The 24,638-nt window shown below is 34.8% G+C and overlaps 1 protein-coding gene across 1 annotated transcript in view; it reads right to left on the bottom strand.

Moving 5' to 3' along the window:
* Positions 1-24,638, bottom strand: part of LOC306860951 (uncharacterized protein) — a gene marked incomplete at its 5' end in the record, with an annotated part of 76,108 nt that overhangs the window by 16,390 nt on the left and 35,080 nt on the right. The window contains 21 exons of the mRNA XM_079402976.1: positions 1,102-1,155; positions 1,503-1,556; positions 2,636-2,689; positions 2,823-2,879; positions 3,091-3,144; positions 3,454-3,507; positions 4,466-4,573; positions 4,855-4,908; positions 5,105-5,212; positions 6,047-6,100; positions 6,615-6,668; positions 7,590-7,643; positions 7,991-8,044; positions 10,738-10,791; positions 13,844-13,888; positions 14,122-14,166; positions 14,471-14,524; positions 19,247-19,300; positions 19,427-19,480; positions 20,114-20,167; positions 20,344-20,397. Coding sequence (XP_079259102.1) covers positions 1,102-1,155; positions 1,503-1,556; positions 2,636-2,689; positions 2,823-2,879; positions 3,091-3,144; positions 3,454-3,507; positions 4,466-4,573; positions 4,855-4,908; positions 5,105-5,212; positions 6,047-6,100; positions 6,615-6,668; positions 7,590-7,643; positions 7,991-8,044; positions 10,738-10,791; positions 13,844-13,888; positions 14,122-14,166; positions 14,471-14,524; positions 19,247-19,300; positions 19,427-19,480; positions 20,114-20,167; positions 20,344-20,397 — 1,227 coding nt within the window. The remainder of the gene's footprint in view (positions 1-1,101; positions 1,156-1,502; positions 1,557-2,635; positions 2,690-2,822; positions 2,880-3,090; positions 3,145-3,453; positions 3,508-4,465; positions 4,574-4,854; positions 4,909-5,104; positions 5,213-6,046; positions 6,101-6,614; positions 6,669-7,589; positions 7,644-7,990; positions 8,045-10,737; positions 10,792-13,843; positions 13,889-14,121; positions 14,167-14,470; positions 14,525-19,246; positions 19,301-19,426; positions 19,481-20,113; positions 20,168-20,343; positions 20,398-24,638) is intronic.

Raw genomic sequence — 24,638 nt, 5'->3', positions numbered from 1 at the left:
TTAACATTTATTTTATTTCAAGTAACAAAAATCTTTTTAAATGGTTTATTTTAGTTTTATGTAACTATATTAACCCTCAGCTTATCCAGGGGCCATATTCACGAAACATGAATGAAGCAGATTGCTGCTGCTTGAGACAGGCTTTTTAAAAGCAACTGTTTTAAAACACGGCGCATTAAAAAACCCAGAGCCGAGCGCCCGTCAAGCTAGTTGTGATGAAAATGTGTAAGCGCTTATTATGATTATTAGGGTAATCAGCAGGAATCCTTGAATTGAGAGTTTATCAGGGAGTCTTCAGCCATGTATTCAGTCAGATAAAGGCTGTCATTTACTTCTTAAGAAAAAAAAAATTAAGATGTTCTTAAGAACATGTTTGAGAACTTACAAATTTTTCAAGAATTGCACTTAAGAACATTCTTACGAACTTTGCAGAATTTATCTTAAGAAATTTCTCAAGAAGATTTTCATGAGTCTGGCCCCAGATGTTTCATGCATTCAGAAAAAAAAAAATCACAAACTGCACACAGTATATGAACTACACACGGCATAAATCGTGGCCTAATGGGGAAGTCATGGTCTAATGGTTAGAGCAGTGGTCGGCAACAGGCGAGTGGAGCAGTGTGATTTTGAATGGAGCGAGGAGCGGATTTTTTAAAAGTCGGAGTGTCGTGGTTTTCACTCGCTCCAAGAACGCTCCACCACCGCTCCATCACGAGTGCAATTCAGCCAACGCAACGACCCGTTATATAACTGCATATTTAGCAAGAATTTACATGTTAAACATATTTAGCTTGCTAGATAGAAAAGGATCACTCAAATCAGAAAGAATGTGAAGGCTGCAGTGGACATGAGCAGGAAGGTATATCTCTCATGGAAATTATTTGTTTAATACAATTCTGTGAAAAAAAAGTCAGAATTGTGAGATAAAAAGTCGTAATAAACTTTTTTGAATTTTTTTATTCAGTGTCGGAAACGGGCTTCCATAGAACTGTGATATTTCAAACATAGTGAGGTACTTTAGACGCGGAGCGGTGTTTCTGATATCAGTGAGCGGGAGCGGATTGTTGACGCTCCACTCCGTGTAGTGTGCTAGTTACAAACCTGAACTCCCTTCTCGCCTATGGGTCCTGCTTCACCAGGAAGCCCAGGAGATCCCTGGGAAAAAATGTAAAGACTGTGCTTTAATTTCATTAGGCAAGCAGACACTTCAGTGTGATGATCTGCTGCTCTGGAGAAAATTTAATTTAAATTTTGTCCAAAATTAACCAGAGAAAAAACTGCAAACATTAGCTTTGGTACGTCAAATTTTCCAGCAACTTAATTAGGAATGTTATGCAACAAAATCTCTGTTCTCCAAATCCTAGTGAGCCGCCTACCAAGACAGCATTTTAATTCATAGCTTGCAACTTCTGAATTGAGAAGTTACAACATGCAAAGGTCAAACTGAATTTCAGCAGCAGTTTTGAACCAGAGGTGCAGTGTTGGTCACACATCAGACTTACAGGAGATCCCTGCTGACCGATTGCTCCACGAGCACCTGTGACCCCTGCGTGACCCTAAAACACACACACAAACACACACACACACACATTACTGTAGTGTTGACAAAAAAAAAAATATGAGTGTGGACAGGCCTGTGGACTGGGAAAACAGGCCTGCAGTGCTGCAGGATCCAGACCAGCTTAATCTAGACAAACTGCAAGGAAATCATCTGAAGAACAATCGGCAAAAGAACACAAGCGAAGTCTCCGCTGCTCCAAAAATACACTGTTTCTAAGGTGTTTCCAGTGATTTTTGTTGCTGTGTGGTTACTACAGTGTTGCAATTTAGTTTATTATCATGTTGCTGTGCCGTTTCAGAGGTGTTGTGAATGTTTATTTATCATGCTGCTGTGTGGTTGCTAGGGTGTTGCTATGCAGTTTCTGATCAGGTTACTGTCTGGTTGTTAGGGTGTTGCTATGCAGTTTCTCATCATGTTGCTGTGTAGTTTATAGGGTGTTGCAATGCAGTTTATCATCATGTTGCTGTGCCGTTTCAGAGGTGTTCTGAATGTTTATTTATCATGCTGCTGTGTGGTTGTTAGGGTGTTGCTATGCAGTTTCTGATCAGGTTGCTGTCTGGTTGTTAGGGTGTTGCTATGCAGTTTCTCATCATGTTGCTGTGTAGTTTATAGGGTGTTGCAATGCAGTTTATCATCATGTTGCTGTGCCGTTTCAGAGGTGTTGTGAATGTTTATTTATCATGCTGCTGTGTGGTTGTTAGGGTGTTGCTATGCAGTTTCTGATCAGGTTTCTGTCTGGTTGTTAGGGTGTTCCTATGCAGTTTCTCATCATGTTGCTGTGTAGTTTATAGGGTGTTGCAATGCAGTTTATCATCATGTTGCTGTGCCGTTTCAGAGGTGTTCTGAATGTTTATTTATCATGCTGCTGTGTGGTTGTGGTTGATGAGACACAGTTTCTCAACATGTTGCTGTGTGCTTGCTAAGGTGTTGCTATGCAGTTTCTGATCATGTTGTTATGTGGTTGCTAGGGCGTTGCTATGCAGTTTCTGAGGTGTTGTAAGTGGTAGTTAAGCTAGTTAGTGAAGAGGAATTATTTTTACAAACCATGAAATTCCTCCTTACAGAGACACTAACCTGATATCCATCATCTCCTGGTTTTCCACGTTCACCCTTCTCCCCTGGAGCGCCCTATACGCACACAAGCACTGACATGTTGTCTTATTCCTTCAATAAAGTGATGTAAATATCACCGACTCTCTATTTACTGATTACAGTCCAGGTGTTGGACAAAAACAGGAAGTTAAAGGAAATTAAGACCTACTGGTTCACCTAAGGGCCCGGGCGGTCCTGCTGTTTTACTGTCTTCTCCTGGGTAACCCTGAAAAATACACATAATCAGTCAAACTCAGATTCTAACACTATTTTTTTTTTTTTTTACACCAGTTATAGAAACATTCACAATATGATTTACTGCTTTGAAAAAAAAACATATTTGCATATATTGCATAGAATTTCAAGCATTATATATAACTAAAATATGGCATTTAGACTGAGATTATCATTCAAAATATAAAAACAAGTTGAATAACCTTTTCTCCCTTTGGTCCGGGGGGGCCTGGGGGGCCTTGCTTACCAGTGTGACCCTATAGTTAAAGAAAAACAGAGAATAAAGATAAAAATAGGCCATTTCCTTGTCTAATCCAAAGTGATATTTTTTAGGAATGGTGATAGACTGACTGGGCTGAATAACCGGCAGATATTTGAACATTTTGAGATAATTAATCGATAATCATGTCTGGTCGGTCGCCGTATACAAAAAAAAAGCGAAAGACTCCTTTATTCAAACATACAAAAAAGGATAATTAAGGGGTTCACTCCCAAAACTTTCTGCAAATGTGAGTGTGATTTTGTAAGCATTCATAAGTGCATATATTTGTGTGCATGAAACTCACTGTGTAACCTTGAAGTCCTGGCTCTCCCTGAGGTCCCATAACTCCTGGTCGACCCTGAAAGGTAATGAACAAAACACACTCATGTACGTTAGCTTGTGTTTTGTGACATACTCGTCTTACCTCAACAAATAACCTGCTAAAAATAACCTGAGTTTCCTGTGCTGAAAAACACATTTTTGGATGGGAGTCTTAAAAAAATGACTCTTGCTGCTCATCCCATTATGACTTCTTGGAAAACCATTTGCTTATGAAAACAAGACGCTAAGTTTCCCTAACTACACTTGTTTTTACATTACAATGATGTCGTTAAACCCTGAGGAAAAAGCAGGGGCAAAATAAAACAATCCCAGACATTTTCTCTGCTTATAAAATCCGGCCTAAAACCACCAAATCAGCAGGCGCTTAACTGCATTGTACAAGAAAAGCGGATTAGTCCCTAGTATCTATAATGGCATTAGTGTAAATCCCATCAAAAAGCTTTGGTTCAATTCCAAATCCTGTGAATGTTTACACATGCCTTAATTGAGCCTGTAAAAGCAGCGAGTTTGAAAATAAACCTCCTTCTCAGCATGTTAGCAAATTATTACGCTCTTGTAACTCACTGTTTCAGCTCATACAAAAAATAATAGTACATATTTTTAATACCTAATTACTAAAAAAAAAAAATCCAACTAACATGTCTGAACCAATCACATTTGTACTGTAACTGTGTGGCAAAAAAGCAGCAGTTATTTATATAATACACTATTGTCTAAGGCTCCCCTAGTGGTGAAATCATATACAACAGCATAATTCTGAAGTCATGGGTTCAAGCTTCAGAACACTGTGAAATTTCCCCTTGTTAGTAAATTTAGTGCATCCATTTCTCTCATTCGTACTGTATTGTTTTGCACTGCTATTGCAGTCCCTTTGTGATGGTGATTAAGTTACTTAATCGTCTTTGGGATTTGCACAGTTTTTTCTCAACATCAGAAAGAGTGAAGAGATGCATGAAAGGACAAAGCGCACTAACTGCGGGTCCTCTGGTTCCTCGAGCGCCTTTGAGTCCTCTCTCTCCCGTCTGTCCGATTTCGCCAGATGAGCCCATTTCTCCCAAGTGACCTGGTGGCCCTTTTTCACCCTACCAAAGAGTAAGATGGAAATATCAATGAGCAGGACTGGTTTACAAGTGAGAATGACAAGAAAAAAATGACAGAATGCGTCCCAAACACACCAAAGTGAAAAATAGTTCCACAGGGCTCTATTCTAGGTTATTTTTATTTCTGACACAATACTGCTGATTGTAAAGACTTCTGTTTCCACCTTTGTGCAATTTAAATGAAATGGTCCCATGCATTGTTTGAATGCTATTTAATTCAGATTAGTTGCCATAATTAATTTTGATCCACAAGTTTTGGTTACCTTCTTTCCTGGACGTCCACGGTTACCCGGCAGACCCTGTTTGCCCTCAGGTCCCTGATGAAGAAACATCTGCTTTAACTTCACATTACCAGATCAAATTTCAGACTCGAAATCATTATCATCATCATCAAATTTCATCTCAAAATACACTTGCATTATCTAAAGAGCTGTTTGGAGAGATTTTGTCCACTACACACAATGAAATTACAAATGCAGATTAGATTCACTCCATCACTCTTTCATCACTCACTGGGAAGCCCTTTTTGCCAGGATCTCCAGGAGGTCCTATTGGGCCAGAGTCAGCAATCTCGCCCCTTTCTCCAGCTTCTCCCATTGGTCCACGGTCGCCTAGTTCACCCTGAGAATTATAACAGAATAAAGACAAACCTTAAATTATAATTTTTTCCCAAAAATTTGTGGGTTTCGGTACAATGGTTTTGGGAATCAACTAAATATGGTGAATAAAACACAATGTACCCAAGAGTATACTAGGCCAAACAAAGAAAAAATTCTCAGCAAACAGTTTTTACACAACTTAATAACTGAAAACTGAAAAACAATGGAAGGATTTACTTTGTAATTATTTCTGAAATTTACTAGCAACTTCTGAGCGAAACCTTCCAAAGAAACGACAAGTAACATTGAATTAAACATGAAATTTTGAAATAGAAAGAAGCATTTTCTTGTAAAATATACTCCAAAAAACTTTGTTTTATTTAGTTATTTATATAGTTTTGATGAATCAATTTTGAAAGAATATTGATAAAAATAGCCAGAAAATGGTTTATGAGGCGACAGGTTTGTGCAATAACACATTGTGCATTTCTCATCATTCTCTAAAATAGATCAAATAGAAAATAAAATACAAAAATTTAAATAAAAATAAAAATTAAATAAAATGCTAAAGTAGTAAAGTTTTAACCAAAATCTTAAATTTTGTTGTATTAGAGCTAGCAAGAATTTTAAAAATAAATATTAAAATGCCTAATTTTATTCAAAAACCAAAACCACTTCAACTTGTAAAAGCGTTCCTGTAGCTCAAATGATAACAGCATGGTGCTTGCAACGCTGGGTCATGGGTTTGACGCCCAGGAAAAACATGATAATATGTATAAATGCAGTGCAAGTCAATTTAGATAAAAGCATTAATGTAAATGCAAATGCAAGTAGGAAACTTAATCTGGAGCCTCACCTTTGGTCCGTCCTTCCCTTGATGCCCGTCCTCTCCAGGTGGCCCTGGAGGACCCTAAAACAAACAGTAACATGTAAGACCAGGAAAGATTCATCCCCAAAACCAGCTGAAACTGCAGCAGAAATGCGCTTATTAGTTTTTCCCATTAACAATACAGACATATTTATTTGTATTACTAAATCAACATATCTGATTGCAATATTAGCAAGATTGTGAATAAATATTTTACAGTTTGAATATCATATTACATTTTTTCCACAATTAACTGAGAATGAAATTTATTATTTATTTTGGGGTGAAATACGAGCCGGAAAAATGCATGACAGGTTTCATGAGATTCACTCGGGTAGGACGCTGCTCCCGATGCCATAATATCCAATAACAAACACAGAGAATTGCTTGAATAATTGAGGAACCAGAGACAAAGACATCCTGTGTGTGTGATCCCGAGGGTCCTTCTGTCAGATTATTGACACTGTCGGCTCACGTCAGTTAAAGCAATGAAAATACACTGATGGATCACGTTCACTCGAAGGTTTTGGAGTGGGAATGAGGTCACTTCACTCACTCTGATGCCCGGTTGGCCCAGTTCACCCTCCTCTCCGACAGGCCCCATTTCACCCTGGAAAAAGAAAAGACACAGTTGCAAATGCCAACAGTTCTCGCTTTAATACTGTTTTTATTGCAGCTTGTCAGTAGAAATCATCCATTTCCATTGCATTTCATTGCAAACAGCAGCTTGGACATTCTGCTTAATGTCTCCTTTTGTGTTCCACAGCATTATAAATATGGTCTTTAAACCAATAAAGCCTACTGTATCATATTTTTTCAGTATAATTGTACAAACATCCACATGCCTCATGCCTCGTGTGCCTTGTTGCTGTCAAATCATTATTGATTTTTATCAAGCAAATGTCAGAATAACTGCAGTCATATTTCCAGATGAACTCTTACTGGACTGAAGCAGCTGGGCTTTACTTGATTCTCCATCAATCGTTTTTTAGAAAAATCAGTGCGTCTCAAATCTGATCATCAGGATCTGTTGAGGAGCGTTTGTTTCCAGAAGCTTTACTTTCACTGTTCCTCAGCGGAGGAATGATCTTCACAAGCCTCCAAAACATCTCACATCTTCTGAGGAACGTTTATTTCTTCATCTCTCAATCAGCATTGGATTGCATTGCATTATTTGTTTGGATCATTTCAATCTCATCTTACTGAGACATTTTATTGCAGATATAGAGCGACTGCTGATATTTATATCATATTATGTCAGTATCTGCTCTACTGTTACAAGGATCTCATTGATTTACATTACAAGTAGCAGAATTTAATCTTACTTTTAGTCCATATAAATATCAGCATCTACATCTATATCAAACTGTATGAGCCATAAAAGCCTGATGCTTTTGATATAAAACTACACAATAAACACATTTGCAAAATTTCTTTCAATATTTTAATCTAAAGTTTCAATCATCTGTTCCATTTCAATTTGCATTTCTGTCTATAGTTTCATGTCAGGCTTTACTGGGTTTTGCCTCACCTTGATTCCAGGTTCACCCACAGGCCCCTGCTCTCCTTCAGGTCCTGAAGGTCCCTGTGCATGCACAAAAGTGGGAGAAACACAAGCGAGAACAAGAAGTCAAAATAACACGTGTGCTCATATACATTATCAGACTCGAAACAGAAATAATGCTAAATTAAATAACCTGCAACATAATTAATTTACTAAACGATTAAAATGTGCTATTATTAACGGTTCTGCGGTGCACTGTGTTGTTTTACACTCCTTTGGGTGCCTATATTATGTAATTATATTGAATTCAGTATTATATAACTCTGCACTGTACTGAATTATCCCTTTTTTTAAGTTGCATGTTATTGCATAATTGAACACAGAAGAAATCCATTGCACACAACAATTCAGTTTCTTTTAGGAAGTACCTCGTGACCTTGCTCTCCATCTGGTCCCGGGTCCCCCGGAGGGCCTCTGGAGCCCTAAACAATCAAATAAACATGAGATAATGAAGTCATGCACAATTCGAACACTTTTTCCATAAACAGTCTTGTTTTGCTGTTATAAATGAGATTTACATGAATCGCCCTTGGCGCAGGATGTGAAGAGATCTTTCCATTAAGCCTGGCTAGAGCTGAATTTCACAGTGTATGTTTTAATGCACACATGAACAGCACAAAAGTGTGGATGCATGTTTAAATGTGCGCATAAGAGTGTCAACATGAGAGCATTGAGATGCACACGGCATCAAAGACTGGAAACTGGAAACTGGAAAGACTGGAAACCGTTCCAGAAATGCTGTTAAAAATCTTTCATCTGCTGACAGAACGGCTGATTACGTTTAGACATAATGACACTCGTGCTCAACGCCAGAAATGCCACAATGAGCAGTGAAACGCCTCACAAACCCTCTGAGGTCTTCACATCGTGACTTACATGTGTTGCACAAGAAAGATGCATCGACGAGTCACGCCATGCACGCTTGCTGAGACTATAAACAGCACATTTCTGAAGCTTTTGCACATTGAACACAATATGCAATGCAAACAAGTATCCTTCAGTAAATGCAGTTTTAGATATTTATTTTTGCTAATTTATATGCAATCTACACTCAATCATGCTACTTTACTGCAGTCCAAAACTGCTTTTTATTTAAATATGATATGCATTTAACTTAATCAGGTTGATTTAACTAAAGGCTAAAACTAAAAATCTTTTTTGTTAATTGAAATATAGCTGAAATAAAAATGTAAACATTAGATGAAAAAAATTACCTTATAAATTAATGATAATTAGAAGTGCTATGGATGTGTAAGCACTAAAATGACTAAAACTTAAATAAAATTAAAGCTAAATAAACATTTTTAAAACTAATAAAAAAGTAATACAAGTGACAAAAGCGCTCAACAAAATTACAACTTAAACAAAAAAAAATGAAAACTGAAAATATATAAATTATTAAATGATTATAAATTACATATACACACACACACACACACATATACAGTAGGGGGAAAAAATATTTGATCTCCTGCTGATTTTGTATGTTTGCCCACTGACTAAGAAATTATCAATCTATAATTTTAATGGTAGGTTTATTTGAATAGTGAGAGACAGAATAACAACAAAAACATCCAGGAAAAGGCATTTAAAAAAGTTCTTAAATTTATAAGTATTTGACCCCTTTGCAAAACATGACTTAGTACTTGGTGGCAAAACCCTTGTTGGCAATCACAGAGGTCAGAAGTTTCTTGTAGTTGGTCACCAGGTTTGCACACATCTCAGGAGGGATTTTGTCCCACTCCTCTTTGCAGATCCTCTCCAAGTCATTAAGGTTTCGTGGCTAACGTTTGGCAACTCGAACCTTCAGCTCCCTCCACAGATTTTCTATGGGATGAAGGTCTGGAGACTGGCTAGGCCACTCCAGGACCTTAATGTGCTTCTTCTTGAGCCACTCCTTTGTTGCCTTGGCCGTGTGTTTTGGGTCATTGTCATGCTGGAATACCCATCCACGACCCATCTTCAATGCCCTGGCCCTGACGGTACATGGCCCCGTCCATCGTCCCTTTGATGCGGTGCATCCTGTCCCCTTAGCAGAAAAACACCCCCAAAGCATAATGTTTCCACCTCCATGTTTGACGGTGGGGATGGTGTTTTTGGGGTCATGAGCAGCATTCCTCCTCCAAAGGGTGAGTTCAGTTGATGCCAAAGAGCTGGATTCTGGTCTCATCTGACCACAACACTTTCACCCAATTCTCCTCTGAATCAACTTCAGACGGGCCTGTACATGTGCTTTCTTGAGCAGGGGAACCTTGCAGGTGCTGCAGAAATAATTAACACGGTGTAGTGTTACCAATTGTTTTCTTGGTGACGATGGTCCCAGCTGCTTTAAGTTGATTGACAAGATCCTCCCGTGTAGTTCTGGGCTGATTCCTCACCGATGTCATGATCATTGAAACTCCACGGGGTGAGATCTTGCATGGAGCCCCAGTCCGAGGGAGATTGACAGTTATTTTGTGTTTCTTTCATTTGTGAATAATCGCACCAACTGTTATCACCTTCTCACCAAGCTGCTTGGCGATGGTTTTATAGCCCATTCCAGCCTTGTGTAGGTCTACAATCTTGTCCCTGACATCCTTGGACAGCTCTTTGGTCTTGGCCATGCTGGAGAGTTTGGAATCTGATTGATTGATTGCTTCTGTGGACAGGTGTCTTTTATAAGAGAGTGCTCCTAATCTCAGCTCCTTACCTGTATATAAATTTTTCCCCCTATATATATATATATATATATATAAACACACACACACCAAATAGTATAAAAATAATAAATAATACTAAAATAACACTAAACCTGGCACACTGTAAAAAAAAAAAAAAAGTTGAGCCAATTTAAAATTTGAAGGCAACGAGCTTCAGCAGATTTTTGAGTTTTCTCAACCTGTTGTTTTAAGTTTATACAACAAAAAGTTGAGAATCTCCTACAAAAATAAGTTGATAGAACTCAAAAATCTGCTGAAGCTGGTTGCCTTTTTTTTTTTTTTTTTTTTACAGTTCTGCTGTAAAGCTGTATCATGCATAATAAGTCTTTTTAATTAATTTTCTACATAAGAACTGCCCTTTTTATGTAAAGGAGGTTCATTTAAGAATGCAAACTATTTTGTGTTACAATACTTACAGGTTCACCTGGAGGACCTTTTTCACCTGTGCTTCCGGAAGGACCTGCTTTACCCTACAAAACACACACACACACACACACACACTAAATATATATGTGATTCATACACATGTTCAGACATCATGAAATCAGACCACACATTATTCAGTTTAAAAACGACTCACAGATCAGAAATACCACAAATGAGATCTCTATAATATCATGTTTGGGGCTGCTTTCCACATTCATTTTACAGCTCTAAACTTATACTGGATGGCAATGACTGCCTCATTTGTGTGTTTTGATCTCTCCAAAGGAATTGTAGGAGACAAAACTGATACTTAAAAGACACCTACTGTATATTAGCTATAAAAGAGCAAAATCTGAGCAATGCAAGAAGACAAATATTAACACGGGGGCTCAAAAGTCACAAGCTATTGTCCAAATAAGTATATAAATTATAAGTGATTTGTTAAACACATTTTATGATTTAGTAGTAAAACATTGCTCCTTTACAGAATGGAAACATCTGAGTTTGTTTTTGCTTCTATGATGGAATTGTAACCATGAGCTGTAATCCAGCAGGGACCCACAGCCTTTGTGCTCTCATTTTAATCTGCTTTTCTTTCCGTCTTTATCAGACGCCGATACGCGGAGAAACAGGAACCGCTGGCTTTAACATCCACCTGTCTTATCAGAGTATTTCTCAGCAAAATCTCACTGTTCCCACAACAGAGATGCTTGACACTCAGTTTCCATGACTGCTCAAACCAACACACTGCTGATACTGTGAGTGGTGTAGTGCTTTAATAACATCAATGGAGGATTTTTATCACCCCATTCATCAAAAGTCATAAGTGCACTTAATTTTCCAGCAGTAAATATGACTTACACAAAGATGCATTAATAACAGTCATAAACGCTTCCATATGTGCCCCTCTCAACTATACCTTCACTTCACAGGCTTCATATTCAAGCAAAAAAAGTCATGATAAATCCACTCAGAAAACATTTTAAGGCATGAACCTGGATTATAATTGGCTAGTTGAATATTAAAATATAATAGTATTTCTTTAAACAAAAGCAATGTTTTTGGCAACACATTTTACAATTGTAATATCATTATTTTAATATTTCTGATTATCAAAATAAAATAATAGTATTTATTTAATCAAACATAACATTTTTGGCAACACATTTGACCATTTTAATAAGATAATTTTAATAACTATTAAAATATGAAATATATTAAAATATAAAAGTATTAAAATATAATATTTATTTAAATAAAACTATTTTTAGCAACATATTTTACTATTTCAATACAATTATTTGAATATTTTTTATTATTAAAATAATAGTATTTATTTTAACAAAACAATCATATTTCGGCAACATTTTGACCATTTTAATATGAATAATAGTATCGATTTCAACAACAATAATAATATTTTACATATATTAACATAGCAACATATTTTACCATTTTTATTTTATTATTTTAATACCTTTGAGTATAGTATTAAATAATTAAAATATTAATTATATATTAGTTTTCATAGAATTTAAGTACAAATAATATTTTTTGGCAACATATTTTATTTTATTATAATATTATAATTTTAAACCAATATAACACCACACAAGCATACTGATTTCTGAAGGATAATGTGACATTGAAGACTGGGGTAATGATGCTGATAATTCATGTTATTATGTTATACATAATAACATTTCTCAATATTACTGTGTTTTTTTTTTTATCAAATAAATGTAGCCTTGCTGAGCAGAAGAGATTTTTTTCAAAAACATTAAAAACCTTACAGACCCTAAACTTTTGAATGCTAGTGTATATTTTGCTGTTGAATAAGCCGCTAACAGTCTGTCAACATTCACCAGTTAAATCTGACAGTATTTGCCTATCCTAGATCTCTGATTCACTTATCTGTTCACAGGAAGCCTGCGGTTTAAACATCACAAATCATCAGAGTTATGAATGAATCCGCAGCGCTTTAATGAGGCTGTGAAACACTGAACAGCACAGCTGCCAAAACGACACAATCGCAGACAGCCACTAGAGGACGCGGTGAGCTCGAGAGCATTAAAACCCCTCAGGCCTGTGTGAACACTAAACGCTTCGACACACACTTCACAATTCTTGACAGCAAACACACACGTGCTTTATTACAGGAAAACACAGGAGCTCAGACGGTCTCAGACCAGAGACATCTCAACATCCTGGGATATGTGTGATGAATTATAAGGAGGCTCCACAATACAATTCTGGTTGCTTAACAATTATTTGAATAATTTTGATCATTAAAACAAATAATAGCAATTATATATATAGAAAAAGTATTTTTGACAACATATTTTACTGTTTTAGTCAGATTGTTTAAATACCTAAATATAAAATAAAATAGTGGTATTTATTTAAACAAAAATCATTTTTGTTTTAAATATTGTATTTTTGGCAATATACTATATTTTAATACAATTATTTTAATATTTTTTAATATTAAAAGAAAATTGTATTAAATAAATATGAATATTTTTTTAAATAGTATTTTTGGCAACACATTTGACTATTTTAATATAATTATTTTAATATTTTTGTTATTTTTTATATTTTATTTAGCATTAAAATAAAACAACAATACCTATTTATACAAAAAATATATTTGTCAACATTCTACAATTTTAATATGATTATTTTAAAACCTTTGAGTACTCAAATAAAACAATAGTATTTATTTAAACAAAAATAATAGTATTTTTGGCAACGTATTTTACTTACTCAATACGAATATTTGAATACTTTTGAGTATTAAAAGAAAATAATATTATTTATTTAAAACTAAGTGCATTTTTGGTAATGTATTGTACTGTTTTAAACTGATTATTTAATACTTTTGAGTATTAAAATATAATAATATTATTTATTTTAGCAACATACTGTATTATTTTAATGCCATTGGTTTGACACTTTTGAATACTAAAAGAAAGTAATAGTATTAATTTAAACTAAATATTAGTATTTCTGACATATTTTGTTTTTAAATAAAGTATATTATAACATGTTTTTAAATAAAGATGGTTGAACCACAATTGTTAGAATGAGACTTACAGACGCTCCTGCTGCTCCTCTCTTCCCTGGAGTGCCAGCTTTACCCTACAAACAAACAAACACACATGAAAGAGTTCAACTGAAGCTTACTGATCTCCTCTGAACCAAAATGAGCTCAAAACTGTCAGCGGTTGAAATCTACATGATGTGAGATGAAGCTGTTTTTCCATATGGAGACGTCCCAAGTGAAGATTTTGTCAGATTCTTCTAACTTCTAGGGAAAATGTAATCTAAATTTTACATTTTGAATTGATTTTCAAGTGTTCAGAGTTACTTACGATGAATCCCGGATCTCCATTCTTCCCTGGTGATCCCTTTTCACCCTGCAAAACAAAAGCGGTCGAGCTGTCAAGCATGTTTGATGTGTGTCTGTTCATCACGATCACTGAGTAGCTTTGTAATGCAAATCAACAATGCAATTGTTTTGGGTTTTGTAGCGGTGTGAAAGTGCAGTTTTCTATCCTGTGTGAGATATTTCCTTTTGGAACGGGAAGTTGGTGTACGACACAGAAAGAGACATAAATGTCATCACAAAGTTTCCCCAGAACAAAAGATTTTAACTTTTACACAGTTATTTACTTCTCTATGTGTGTATATGTTTTGGGTCTGTAGAGGAGACGCTGGTACCTTTACGCCCTCAGGGCCCGGCTCTCCTGGAGGGCCGTCAGGTCCCCTCGGGCCCTAAAAGAAAAAAGCACAATAGGTGAACAGGGTAAAAAAATTTAACAAATAGATATCACCATACTTACCAGTTTATGAATTACATTAAGAATTGCAAAAAAAAAAAATGTATTAGAAGTTTTCTAAAGTGTTTAAATGTGCAAATGATGTATTATCTAATATCTAACATGCCCTAAATTGCATAAAATTCCAGAAGATAAATTTGAACATTGCATAAAGCCAGATTAAAAATACTTGTTTGATTTTGTTGACATATTAGAGTTAAACATTTTTGTAGAGGGGATTTTGGATATCTCTTTTTATCACTCCATAAATCAGAAAAATACTGTTAACAGTCAGAAAAATATATTTCACCATGTTTTTAGTAATAAACTGTTGTATAAACTCAGGTGAATGATATATGAACAAACCCTTCAGTAAAAACATTCTGAATATAGAGAGGAATACAACTGCTAAATTTGGTGTTTGTAAGTGTTGCTGAAGTGGAGAAAAAACTTTTAAAGATATGTATTTTAATTGAAATCTATAGACGTAAATAGATAACACACAATAAAATAAAAGCTCTAATGTGTATTTTGGATATTTTCTTTCCACTAGTCTAAAAGAAGATTCTGCTTTCACTAAAACCTATGAAATGCTGCAAAAAAGAATGAAAGTAACAATAAAAGATAATATAGAAAAAAAGCACCAAGTTTTTAAGAATAAAATATTGTAGAAATCAGTGTGAATGATATATGAACAACCCCCTCAGTAAAAGCCTTCAGAATATAAATAGAAATAAAACTGTAGAGTTTGGTGAATATAAGTGCTGCTGAAGTGGAGAATTTGTTTTTAAAGATATGTATTACAATTTAAATTTACAAACGCAAAAACGGATAATGTGCCATTAAATAAACCTGAAAGTGTATTTTGGATGTTTTCTTTCTTCTAGTTAGAAACAACACATTATGAAAAGCCAAACAGTCCAAAAGCTATTAGATTTATTACATCAAGTTCATCCTTATAAACAGTCCAGCTGGTTGATCAATGAGCCAACAGAGCGGAGACGCCTCACGCCAGACCAAACACACAGGGAATCAAGGACAAGCCAAACAAAACCAAAGAAGAGAGGATCTGTTACAGAAGCTAGTGCACTGCTTCGCTGTCTGTTGTCTACTGTATATATATAGTAAGCATAACCAACATGCAACCTCATTAGTGACCACTTTGGAAGACATTATATAGACCACTTAAGCTCACGAGAGATGCAACTCACTATTGATTACAATAGTTTAGTGTTAGGATGTTATTAATATGTGATATGTATAAGTTAGCATTGTTAGTGTGAACTAAAACTAAAACTATTAAAAATTATTTTCATTAATTGACAAAGTAAAATACATAAAAAATGTATAAAATATGAATTAAATTATAAACTCGTGTCATCTAATTTTGGAAAAGTACAAAATATATTAGAGAACTGTATATTAAGAAGTGTATTATTAAACTTAACATCAAAACTTACAGCAATGTAAAAAAACTTTAAAAAAATATTGCATTGGCAACTAACTCAAATATTACTAAAATAAAATAAAATAAAATAAAGATAAATATTCAAAGAAACATAATAAAAAATTACAAAAGCACAAAGCAACATTACTAAAACTTCAACTATAATTGCTGAATAAATAAAAATAAATTAAAGCTAAAAATATTGAAAAACCAATAAAAATGACTAAAACACATATCTAAAATTTCTAAAACAAAAATGAATGATTAAAGTACCTTACAAACCTACTAAAGATTCCACTAAAATGAAAATGAAAACATATTTTCAATACAATACAATAGTACATAAATAATATACCTACAATAGTATATAAACAACAGCAAAAAATACAAATATTACATATCATTAAACAATTCAATTCAATCTATAATTTTCAGTACTGAATGAATTTTATATGGGATTATAAAAGGGATTTTTATAACAACATTTCTCTTATTTTGTCCACAATCATGGACTGAGCTTGTTGCAGTGCATTCTCAAATAAAATGCCTTAGTATTTATTCAAAATAAGGGATCTTAAAGGGCATAATGTATTGAATAGCCACTGCATTTGGAACATGCTTGTAATGTGTTAAAGGTGTCATATGATGCGATTTCAAGTTGTCCTTTTGGAGTGTTACAAGCTGTTCGTGCATAGATAAGATCCCTAAAGTTGCAAAGACTAAAGTCTCAAACCCAAAGAGACATTCTTTATAAAAGTTAAGACTTATCCACGCCCTCCTAAAACAGCTCATTCAAACACCCCCCCCACATGTCTATGTCACGGTGTGGGAAGACTTCCATAACACCGCCCAAATGTATACGCAAAGAAAGAGGGCATGATTTTTATTCTCTCTGTAGTATTGTTGCTGCCTCCGGCGCCATGTCCTGGAGATGCTGTGTTTCGTTATGAAAGCGAAACTACTTTGTTTGGGCTTCCAAAACAGGACACAACTAGAAATCAGTGTTTAAGTTGTATTTACAACACTGTTCCAGAACAGTACAATGCAAATATTAGAGCGTGTGCAGCGCATTTTACGGAGGACGGTTTCCTGAACCTGGGAGAGTAGCCTACAATGCCAGCTGTACACAAAGGCTGTTTCTATAAAGTAGGGCAATTCCAACTTTGCAAGGACAGTCTGACGCTTCTGACTCACAGCCTGTAAGTATGTTTTCACATTCAACGAATTTGCCACTGACGATTCAAACGCGAGTTTTGAGCTGTGTAGAGTAGTGCTTGTTGTTTGTCGTTTCTCCGATCACAAATGCAGACGTGGTAATGTTTTGTAAAAAGACAGTATAAGTCATTATAACCAGTAATTATGACCCCACTGGATGCAACAAATGCCAGGACACAGCATCACAATTCAGTGAGGGGCGTACCATTTCTGTCACACGCTTGAGGTATGCGGCCAATCACAACGCACTGGATAGCTGGCCAATCAGAGCATGCCTCGCTTCTCAGAATGATGAGCTTTGTAAAAATCGACGCGTTTCAGAAAGGCGGGGCATAGAGGAGCAACAATAATGTACAGTATGTGTAAAATAATGTGTTTTTTGAACCTTAAACCAGATAAACACATCATATGACCCCTTTAAAAGCTGTCTATGCAATTGCGCACTAGGTTTTGGAGCAGGAGCACAGAGCCAGAGAGTCTCGTCTGTTGACTTTGGGTTCATGAACGTAGACTCTCGACGCTCTGTTCAGGATGTGTAAGCGATCTGTTTGTCATGTTTTGACAAAGGGGGTTTGAAGTGGCCCGTTCTCACCATCATTAAAATCAGATATGCACTGTTTTATATAAACAGAATTGAGGGGAACGTTCTCTTAATTGCAGAGTTTGGCGTGAACCTCAAACCACTTTTCATCAGCTTCTGTGGCCCCTGACAGACTTCATCCTGTATCATTAGGACTCACGTCAAACATGCTCTTTCTCTTTGTCATTTATTATGTTAGTCAAGCTTTCCTGCAAGTAATTGAGTTTTCCTTAAAAAATTACCCTCACGGTGACCTCTTATTAATTAAACCAGCTGTTTCTGCTACTGCACTTTTAAGACAGTTACTTTTTGTTACACACATTAAACACTTTAAATGTTCAAAAAAATTATTCTGCCAGCTTTATTCAGAAAAAGTAAATCATAATATAAATAATGTAAAAATACAAATAATATAAATATCAATCAATCCTTCGGTAGCATCATGGTTATTATCATTAACTAAAACATCTTCATTACTGGAAATAAAGAAATATATATATATATTTAAAAATATATATTATATTTCAACAACTCTCATTTTCATTTAGTTTAAGTACGGAAATAACTAAACTAAAACTAAAGCTTAACAAAAACTGAATACACTGAAAATAATTGTAGTAACACCAAGTAACACACTGAATTAAATGTGAAATTTTGAGGTAGATAAATTGATATATATATATATATTTGTAAAATTTACTCCCAATGACTTTTGTTTCATTTACAACTTTGAAAAATCATTTATTTTAACAGAGATTTTTTAAGAACAAAAGCTAATAAAAATGACAAAAACTTAATTACCAAATTTTCAACAAAAATTAATAAAATAAAATCTAATTAAGTATTAAGTGTGTGTCAGTATAAAAAAATGCTAATAAAATGAAATATAAATGTATTTATATTTTGTACTCGGATGAATTAGCCTCTCAAATTAGTGTGAGACAAAGACCATCAGTGGTGACTATGTTTATATTAGTCCGGTGCATACAGACGACATATTCGTTTTGATTACTAGAGGTCCCTGGTTTATCTAGAAACACCATTCACTCAGTCAGGAAAAAAAAAGAACACTAAAACTTCTAACCACACCGAACAGATAGAGAGCTGAATCATTAGTCTTAAGCATTTTAGGATCACTAAGGATTTTTTTTTTGTTGCCACAAAGCAACAAAATATTATTGGTCTTTTAAAAAAAAGCTTAATTTTCTTTATATTAAAATAATTATATTGTGTTTTATAAATCTGAGTTGAAATACCTGGTTATTTCTTGGTAACAATCATCCAACTGACCTTATAAGCCAAATCCGCTGTCAATCAAAGATTTTCAACAATCAAATCTCTCTACTCCAGTTCAGATTCCAGTTTGCTTTGTTCTAGCCGCATTGACATCATTAGCTAAACAAAAAAGCATTAATTTCTTTCACTAGTCATCTTACCCTTCGTCCTTTCAGCCCGGAAACACCTGCTGCTCCTCTCGGTCCTTGTGGACCCTTGAGAAAAAGAGACAGACAGAAAGAGTGTAAAATTTCAGCTTTCAAGTGGAAAGTTATTCTCAACCTAAATCTTTCAAACCAAAATCTGCATCTCAAACCGCTGAGGATCATGGGTAAACTTACTGGTGGACCTTGCGGGCCGAAATCCCCAGGACCTCCTGGAAGACCCGGATACCCCTTAAACAGACACACGGTTAACACCATAAACCCAACTAACTAGTGAACAGATTCAGATTGGACTAACTCAGTTTTATAAATGATTTATACAGAAATATGTTCACAAATGTTTACACATGTTTTGCATCACACAACAATTTACATACAAGAAACGATTCGTTCTGGTGTTTCATGAAAGAGGCCCAATTTAATTTATCATTATTAATTATGTTCTTCCTCAATATTTGTTTGCCTTGTTTTTCAGTACAAATATCTAAACACTCTCATAATGTGTATACTTGTGTAAAACTATGTATTATTTAAAGAATTAAGAATGCTTTTAATACAATAAAATAAAATAAAATCCATTCAAAAGTTTTGGGTCTGTAAGTTTTGTTGTTATTCAGAATTCAAAGATTTAAGAATGATTTAAGATCTGGTCAGAAATATGTTTCTTGTTTTAAGCATAAACACACTTTTTTTTTAAAGGCTTAAAATCTTATGTTACTTGGCTTCTCAAGTTAATGTTTCTTGATTTAAGAATGTTTAGATGTTTTTACTGGAAAACAAGACAACAATAATGAGTAAGAATATCATTTTTTTGCAGTGCAATGCATTTTAATATATGTTTGCTAATGTGAAATAAGTTCTTACCGTTGAACCTTTCTCTCCTGGAGGACCCAAAGGACCAGGAGGACCTCGATTACCCTGAAAAATTATTAAAAACACAAACATAATTACATTTTTAGATCTATTTCAATCTAAAATCAGGTTTCACTGAACACTGTCATGTTTAATAAAGAGATTTTCTAGCAGAAATCAAGTAACACAGTAAATGTGGATCATGACACGTGTGTGGTTTAACATACAGATCTCGGTTTTACCTTTTCTCCAGGTTGTCCGATCACTCCGGTTATTCCAATCAGTCCCACCGGACCCTGAACAACACAGAGAACAAGAGCTGGTTAAACACACACACACACACACACACACACACACACACACACACACACACCTGCATTCCTCATGTCAGGTTTTGGAAAGCATTCAGACAGAAACTGAAGAATTGCTTTACAAGAGTACATGCATGTGTGTGTGAATATTTGAATAATACAATATAATATAATATTTATAACAGTTTAGAAGGTCAGCAAAATATTTTTACTAAAAGTAATTACTACTTGTATTAATCAACAGTGACAGTAAAATCATTAATAATTTTAATTTCAAATAAATGGTGTTCTTTTGAACTTTCTATTCATCTGTGAATCCTGTTTCCACAAAAATACTCGGCAGCACAACTAATAATCAGAAATGTTTCTTGAGCAGTAAATCAGCATATTAGAATTATTTCTGAAAGACCATGTGACACTGAAGACTGGAGGAATTATAATACATAATACAGAAATAAACAAATATTTTAAATTGCTTTAATATTTCACAATTTTTACTGTATCTTTGGTTAAATAAATCCAGCCTTGGGAATATAATATAAGATAATATAACATAGAATATAACATAACATAATCATATGACTCATGCATTATATTCTAATCCATATGATAGCTTTAAGTTTTGAGCATATTGAGCCTTTAACACTTCTCATAGCCATAAATTAACTTTTTTTTAAATGCACTGTGAACCAATGACATTAAAAAAGTAACCGCACATCTAAAGATGCCATTTTGTAACTAAATACAAGTGCAACTGAAATTTGCATCATATGACTTCAGAGGACTTGAAAAATATGAGTCTGATGGATGAATATTAGTATGCTTTTATGGTATTTTTGCCATTTTTGGAGAGTGATAGTTTAATTGAACGGTAGAAAGTAAGTAATAAATGATGACTGAATTCTCATTTTGGGGTGAACTGTCTCTTTAAGACTGTCCTGCATCTTCACACACTGACTATAATGATCTGTAATGATTCCACAGCGGGACATTTACTAACATGCTAAACTGCTCACATCCATCTTGCTGATAACAAATCGATGTATTATGACAGTGCGGATTAAATAAAGCTCTGTTTCCAGCGCCGCGCTAAACACAATGAACTCAATGTGCATTTACACTCCCAGCACTCATAAATTATCACGTATAACGTCACACTCCTGTACAGGATTTTCCATTGCTTCCATGTAAGTTGGTGCAGTACAAATATGTTTTTGGGACGATTCCCAGCATGCACCATCAGCCCTGAGGAACTTTCCGAAGCATTCGACGTCCCTCTGACAGTTCATTTGTCACAGAACAATCATTACATCAGATATCTTTGGCTCCTACAAACTTTTCCATGTCAATGTTTCGTGCAAGTCGTCAATTTCAAAAACAAAGAATATTATTGTAAGGTTTGGAGGCAAACTGTTAATAAATTGCTCAAGATAAATCAATAATATATACAGCAGCTTAAAAGTTTGAAGTCTACAATTTTTTTTGTTTTTGACGTCTCTTCTGCTCACCAAGGCAGCATTTATTTGACTAAAAATACAGTAAAACAGTAATATATGTGAAATATTATTACAATTTAAAACCACCGTTTTGTATTTTAATATATTGTAAAATATAATTAATTTCTGTGATGCAAAGCTGAATTTTCAGCAGCCATTAAACCAGTCTTCAGAGTCACATTCTACTGTTGAAAAGCTTCATATTTCCGATTAACAGAAAGTTCAAAAGACCAGCATTTATTTGAAATATTTATTTTAATATTTAGTAGCATTATAGATGTCTTTACTGTCACATTTGATAATTTTTTTATTTACATAATATATGTGTGTGTACTGTGTATATTTATTATGCATATATCAATACACACACATACAGCATATATTTTGAAAATATTTACATGTATTTGCATGTATATATTTATATTCATATAAATTATACCATATATTTAATACATAAATGTAACATATTTTTCTTAAATATATACATGTACTTGTGTGTATTTATTTATATACATAATAAATATACACAGTACACAGACATATATTATGTAAACAAAAACTTTCATTTTGGATGTGATTAATCATGATTAATTGTATATATATATATATATATATATATAAATTTTAACACAGAAATCTCACAAATCTCCTCTAGAATTACAAAAGAGATCAAAAAATGTCTCAAACTGATTTGCAACGATCCCAAAATCGGCAATCAAAAATTCATTTCTCATGAAACTCCTCCAAGATTAAATGATCTGAGCTGCTGTCCACATTCATTTTTAGATTTCTATACATCCGAGACCGAGAAAACGGACAGATTACATAAGAATGAACTGTAAGGGGATTCTGGAGAGCCAAGAAATAAAATAATGAGCTTTCTGAAAGCATGCCAGACATCACAGATGTTCTTCGGGAGAGACACCAAGTGCACGCCGAGATTGACGAGGCTTTCCATATTTTCCTGGAAGAGCCGAGCGACAGCCAGCAGTACATACATCTGCTGTAACAGTCACTACCTCAAAATGTGTCAGAGGATGGATATTCTGCAGCTAAAAACACTCCAGACACTTCAAAAGCCATATAAAATCATCTACATCATCCAGCAGCTACTTTTCGATTACAACCGAGTCCTCAGAGAAAATGCTTGCTGAATGATTTGAGCTTTATATCAATCCTAACATTAACTGAAATCCATGTTCCGCTGCCGTCTACTGGATGAAGATGAAGCTACAAGAAATAAAAGCATAGTCTGTACCGCACTTAAAAACAGGCAACAGTTATGTCACAAAATAGAAAGACACTAAAAATGTTATAGAAGTTTAAATTTACTGTAAAGAAATTGTACTTTTATTGTTTACATAAAATAAAATAAATATTTTGAAACCTACATTTGCTATAAAATTAAAACCACATGTCTAATTAAATTATGTTCCAAATTTGAAGTTGAGATTATGAAAATGTAGGTTCCTGTGAGAGTTTGTTTAGGTGCTATAACAGAAATAGCCACCAGGTGACACCCAAACTCCATTGATTTTTGAATGCATATTCCTGTAACAAATATATCCATTTCTGTCACAATATTAGTTCTGCTACAATAAATAACCACCAAATATGGAACCTTGAGGCTTCAGACCTTTCTAAATTAGTTGTCAAAATTAGCAAAAGTTTTGATTTTAAAATATAATAGAAAATGTTGTAATTTGACACTTGACACTGCACAATAGAAGGAAGAGCCTGCTAAAGGTTTTTAAAGCACCATTCCACGGTAACACAATGTCCAAAAATGGTAATACAATGTCTAAAAAACGAGTGTTTAAGCTTTCAAATGATATCTAATTTAGGGAGATTATTAAAATACAGTTTGTGATGGGGAAAAAGGCAATTAAAAATGCCAAACGTCCAGCTAGCGGAAAAACCCAGAGATTAAAATACTGCTCTGAAGAACCAATAATGACTTTCAACTCTACATCTGAAAGATTTTGTGCTGAAAAGTCAGAGTGAAGGACTTTGAGAACTTCAGCAACTAAACCATTTTCTCCTCTGTCTTGATCTTGTCCTGTTCATTTGGAAAGTGATGTCATGCATTCATTAAAGACCTTGTGTTCTCCAGATTGCTGTTCTTGAAGTGGGGCCGTCGGGGCCCCTGCACAGATTTTCTGCGGCTGGTCTCTAATGCATCACACATGTGAGCTCGTACACTATAGACGAACACAAACCAGAATGCAAATATTATGACTGAGCTCATCACAGAAATACAGCGCACGTTTGCTGTGTCGTATCTAAAGCAAATCCTCCTCACAAGGACGCGAACACAGTCTCGTCTTCCCATCGGAAGATGGAGAGAAACCGCGGGATAAACGCTTTTCCAAGGGCAATCGCTGTGTGTGTCCTAAATCTCTCTGAAGAAGTTCAAGAGAGGGAGGAAGTTCTCATGAAACGCATTAAAAGGCTCTTTTTGAAGCTCTGTTTTCTCACACAGCATTAGATCCTCACAATACGTCTCTGGTTTTACAAGAGCACAACACACAACAGGAAAACAAACACGTTTGCTCAAAGAAACTTCACAACTGTGAAACGGAAAACTGCCAGTAATTCAACAAAAAACATCAGAACTATGAGTTCAGCGTAACAATTTGGATGGATGGATGGATAGACAGACAGACAGACAGACAGACAGACAGACAGACAGACAGACAGACAGACAGACAGACAGACAGACAGACAGAT

Source organism: Barbus barbus, assembly GCF_936440315.1.
Source record: "Barbus barbus genome assembly, chromosome: 41".
In the NCBI taxonomy this organism is placed as follows: Eukaryota; Metazoa; Chordata; class Actinopteri; order Cypriniformes; family Cyprinidae; genus Barbus; species Barbus barbus.
This window is presented reverse-complemented; position numbering and strand designations above follow the sequence as displayed.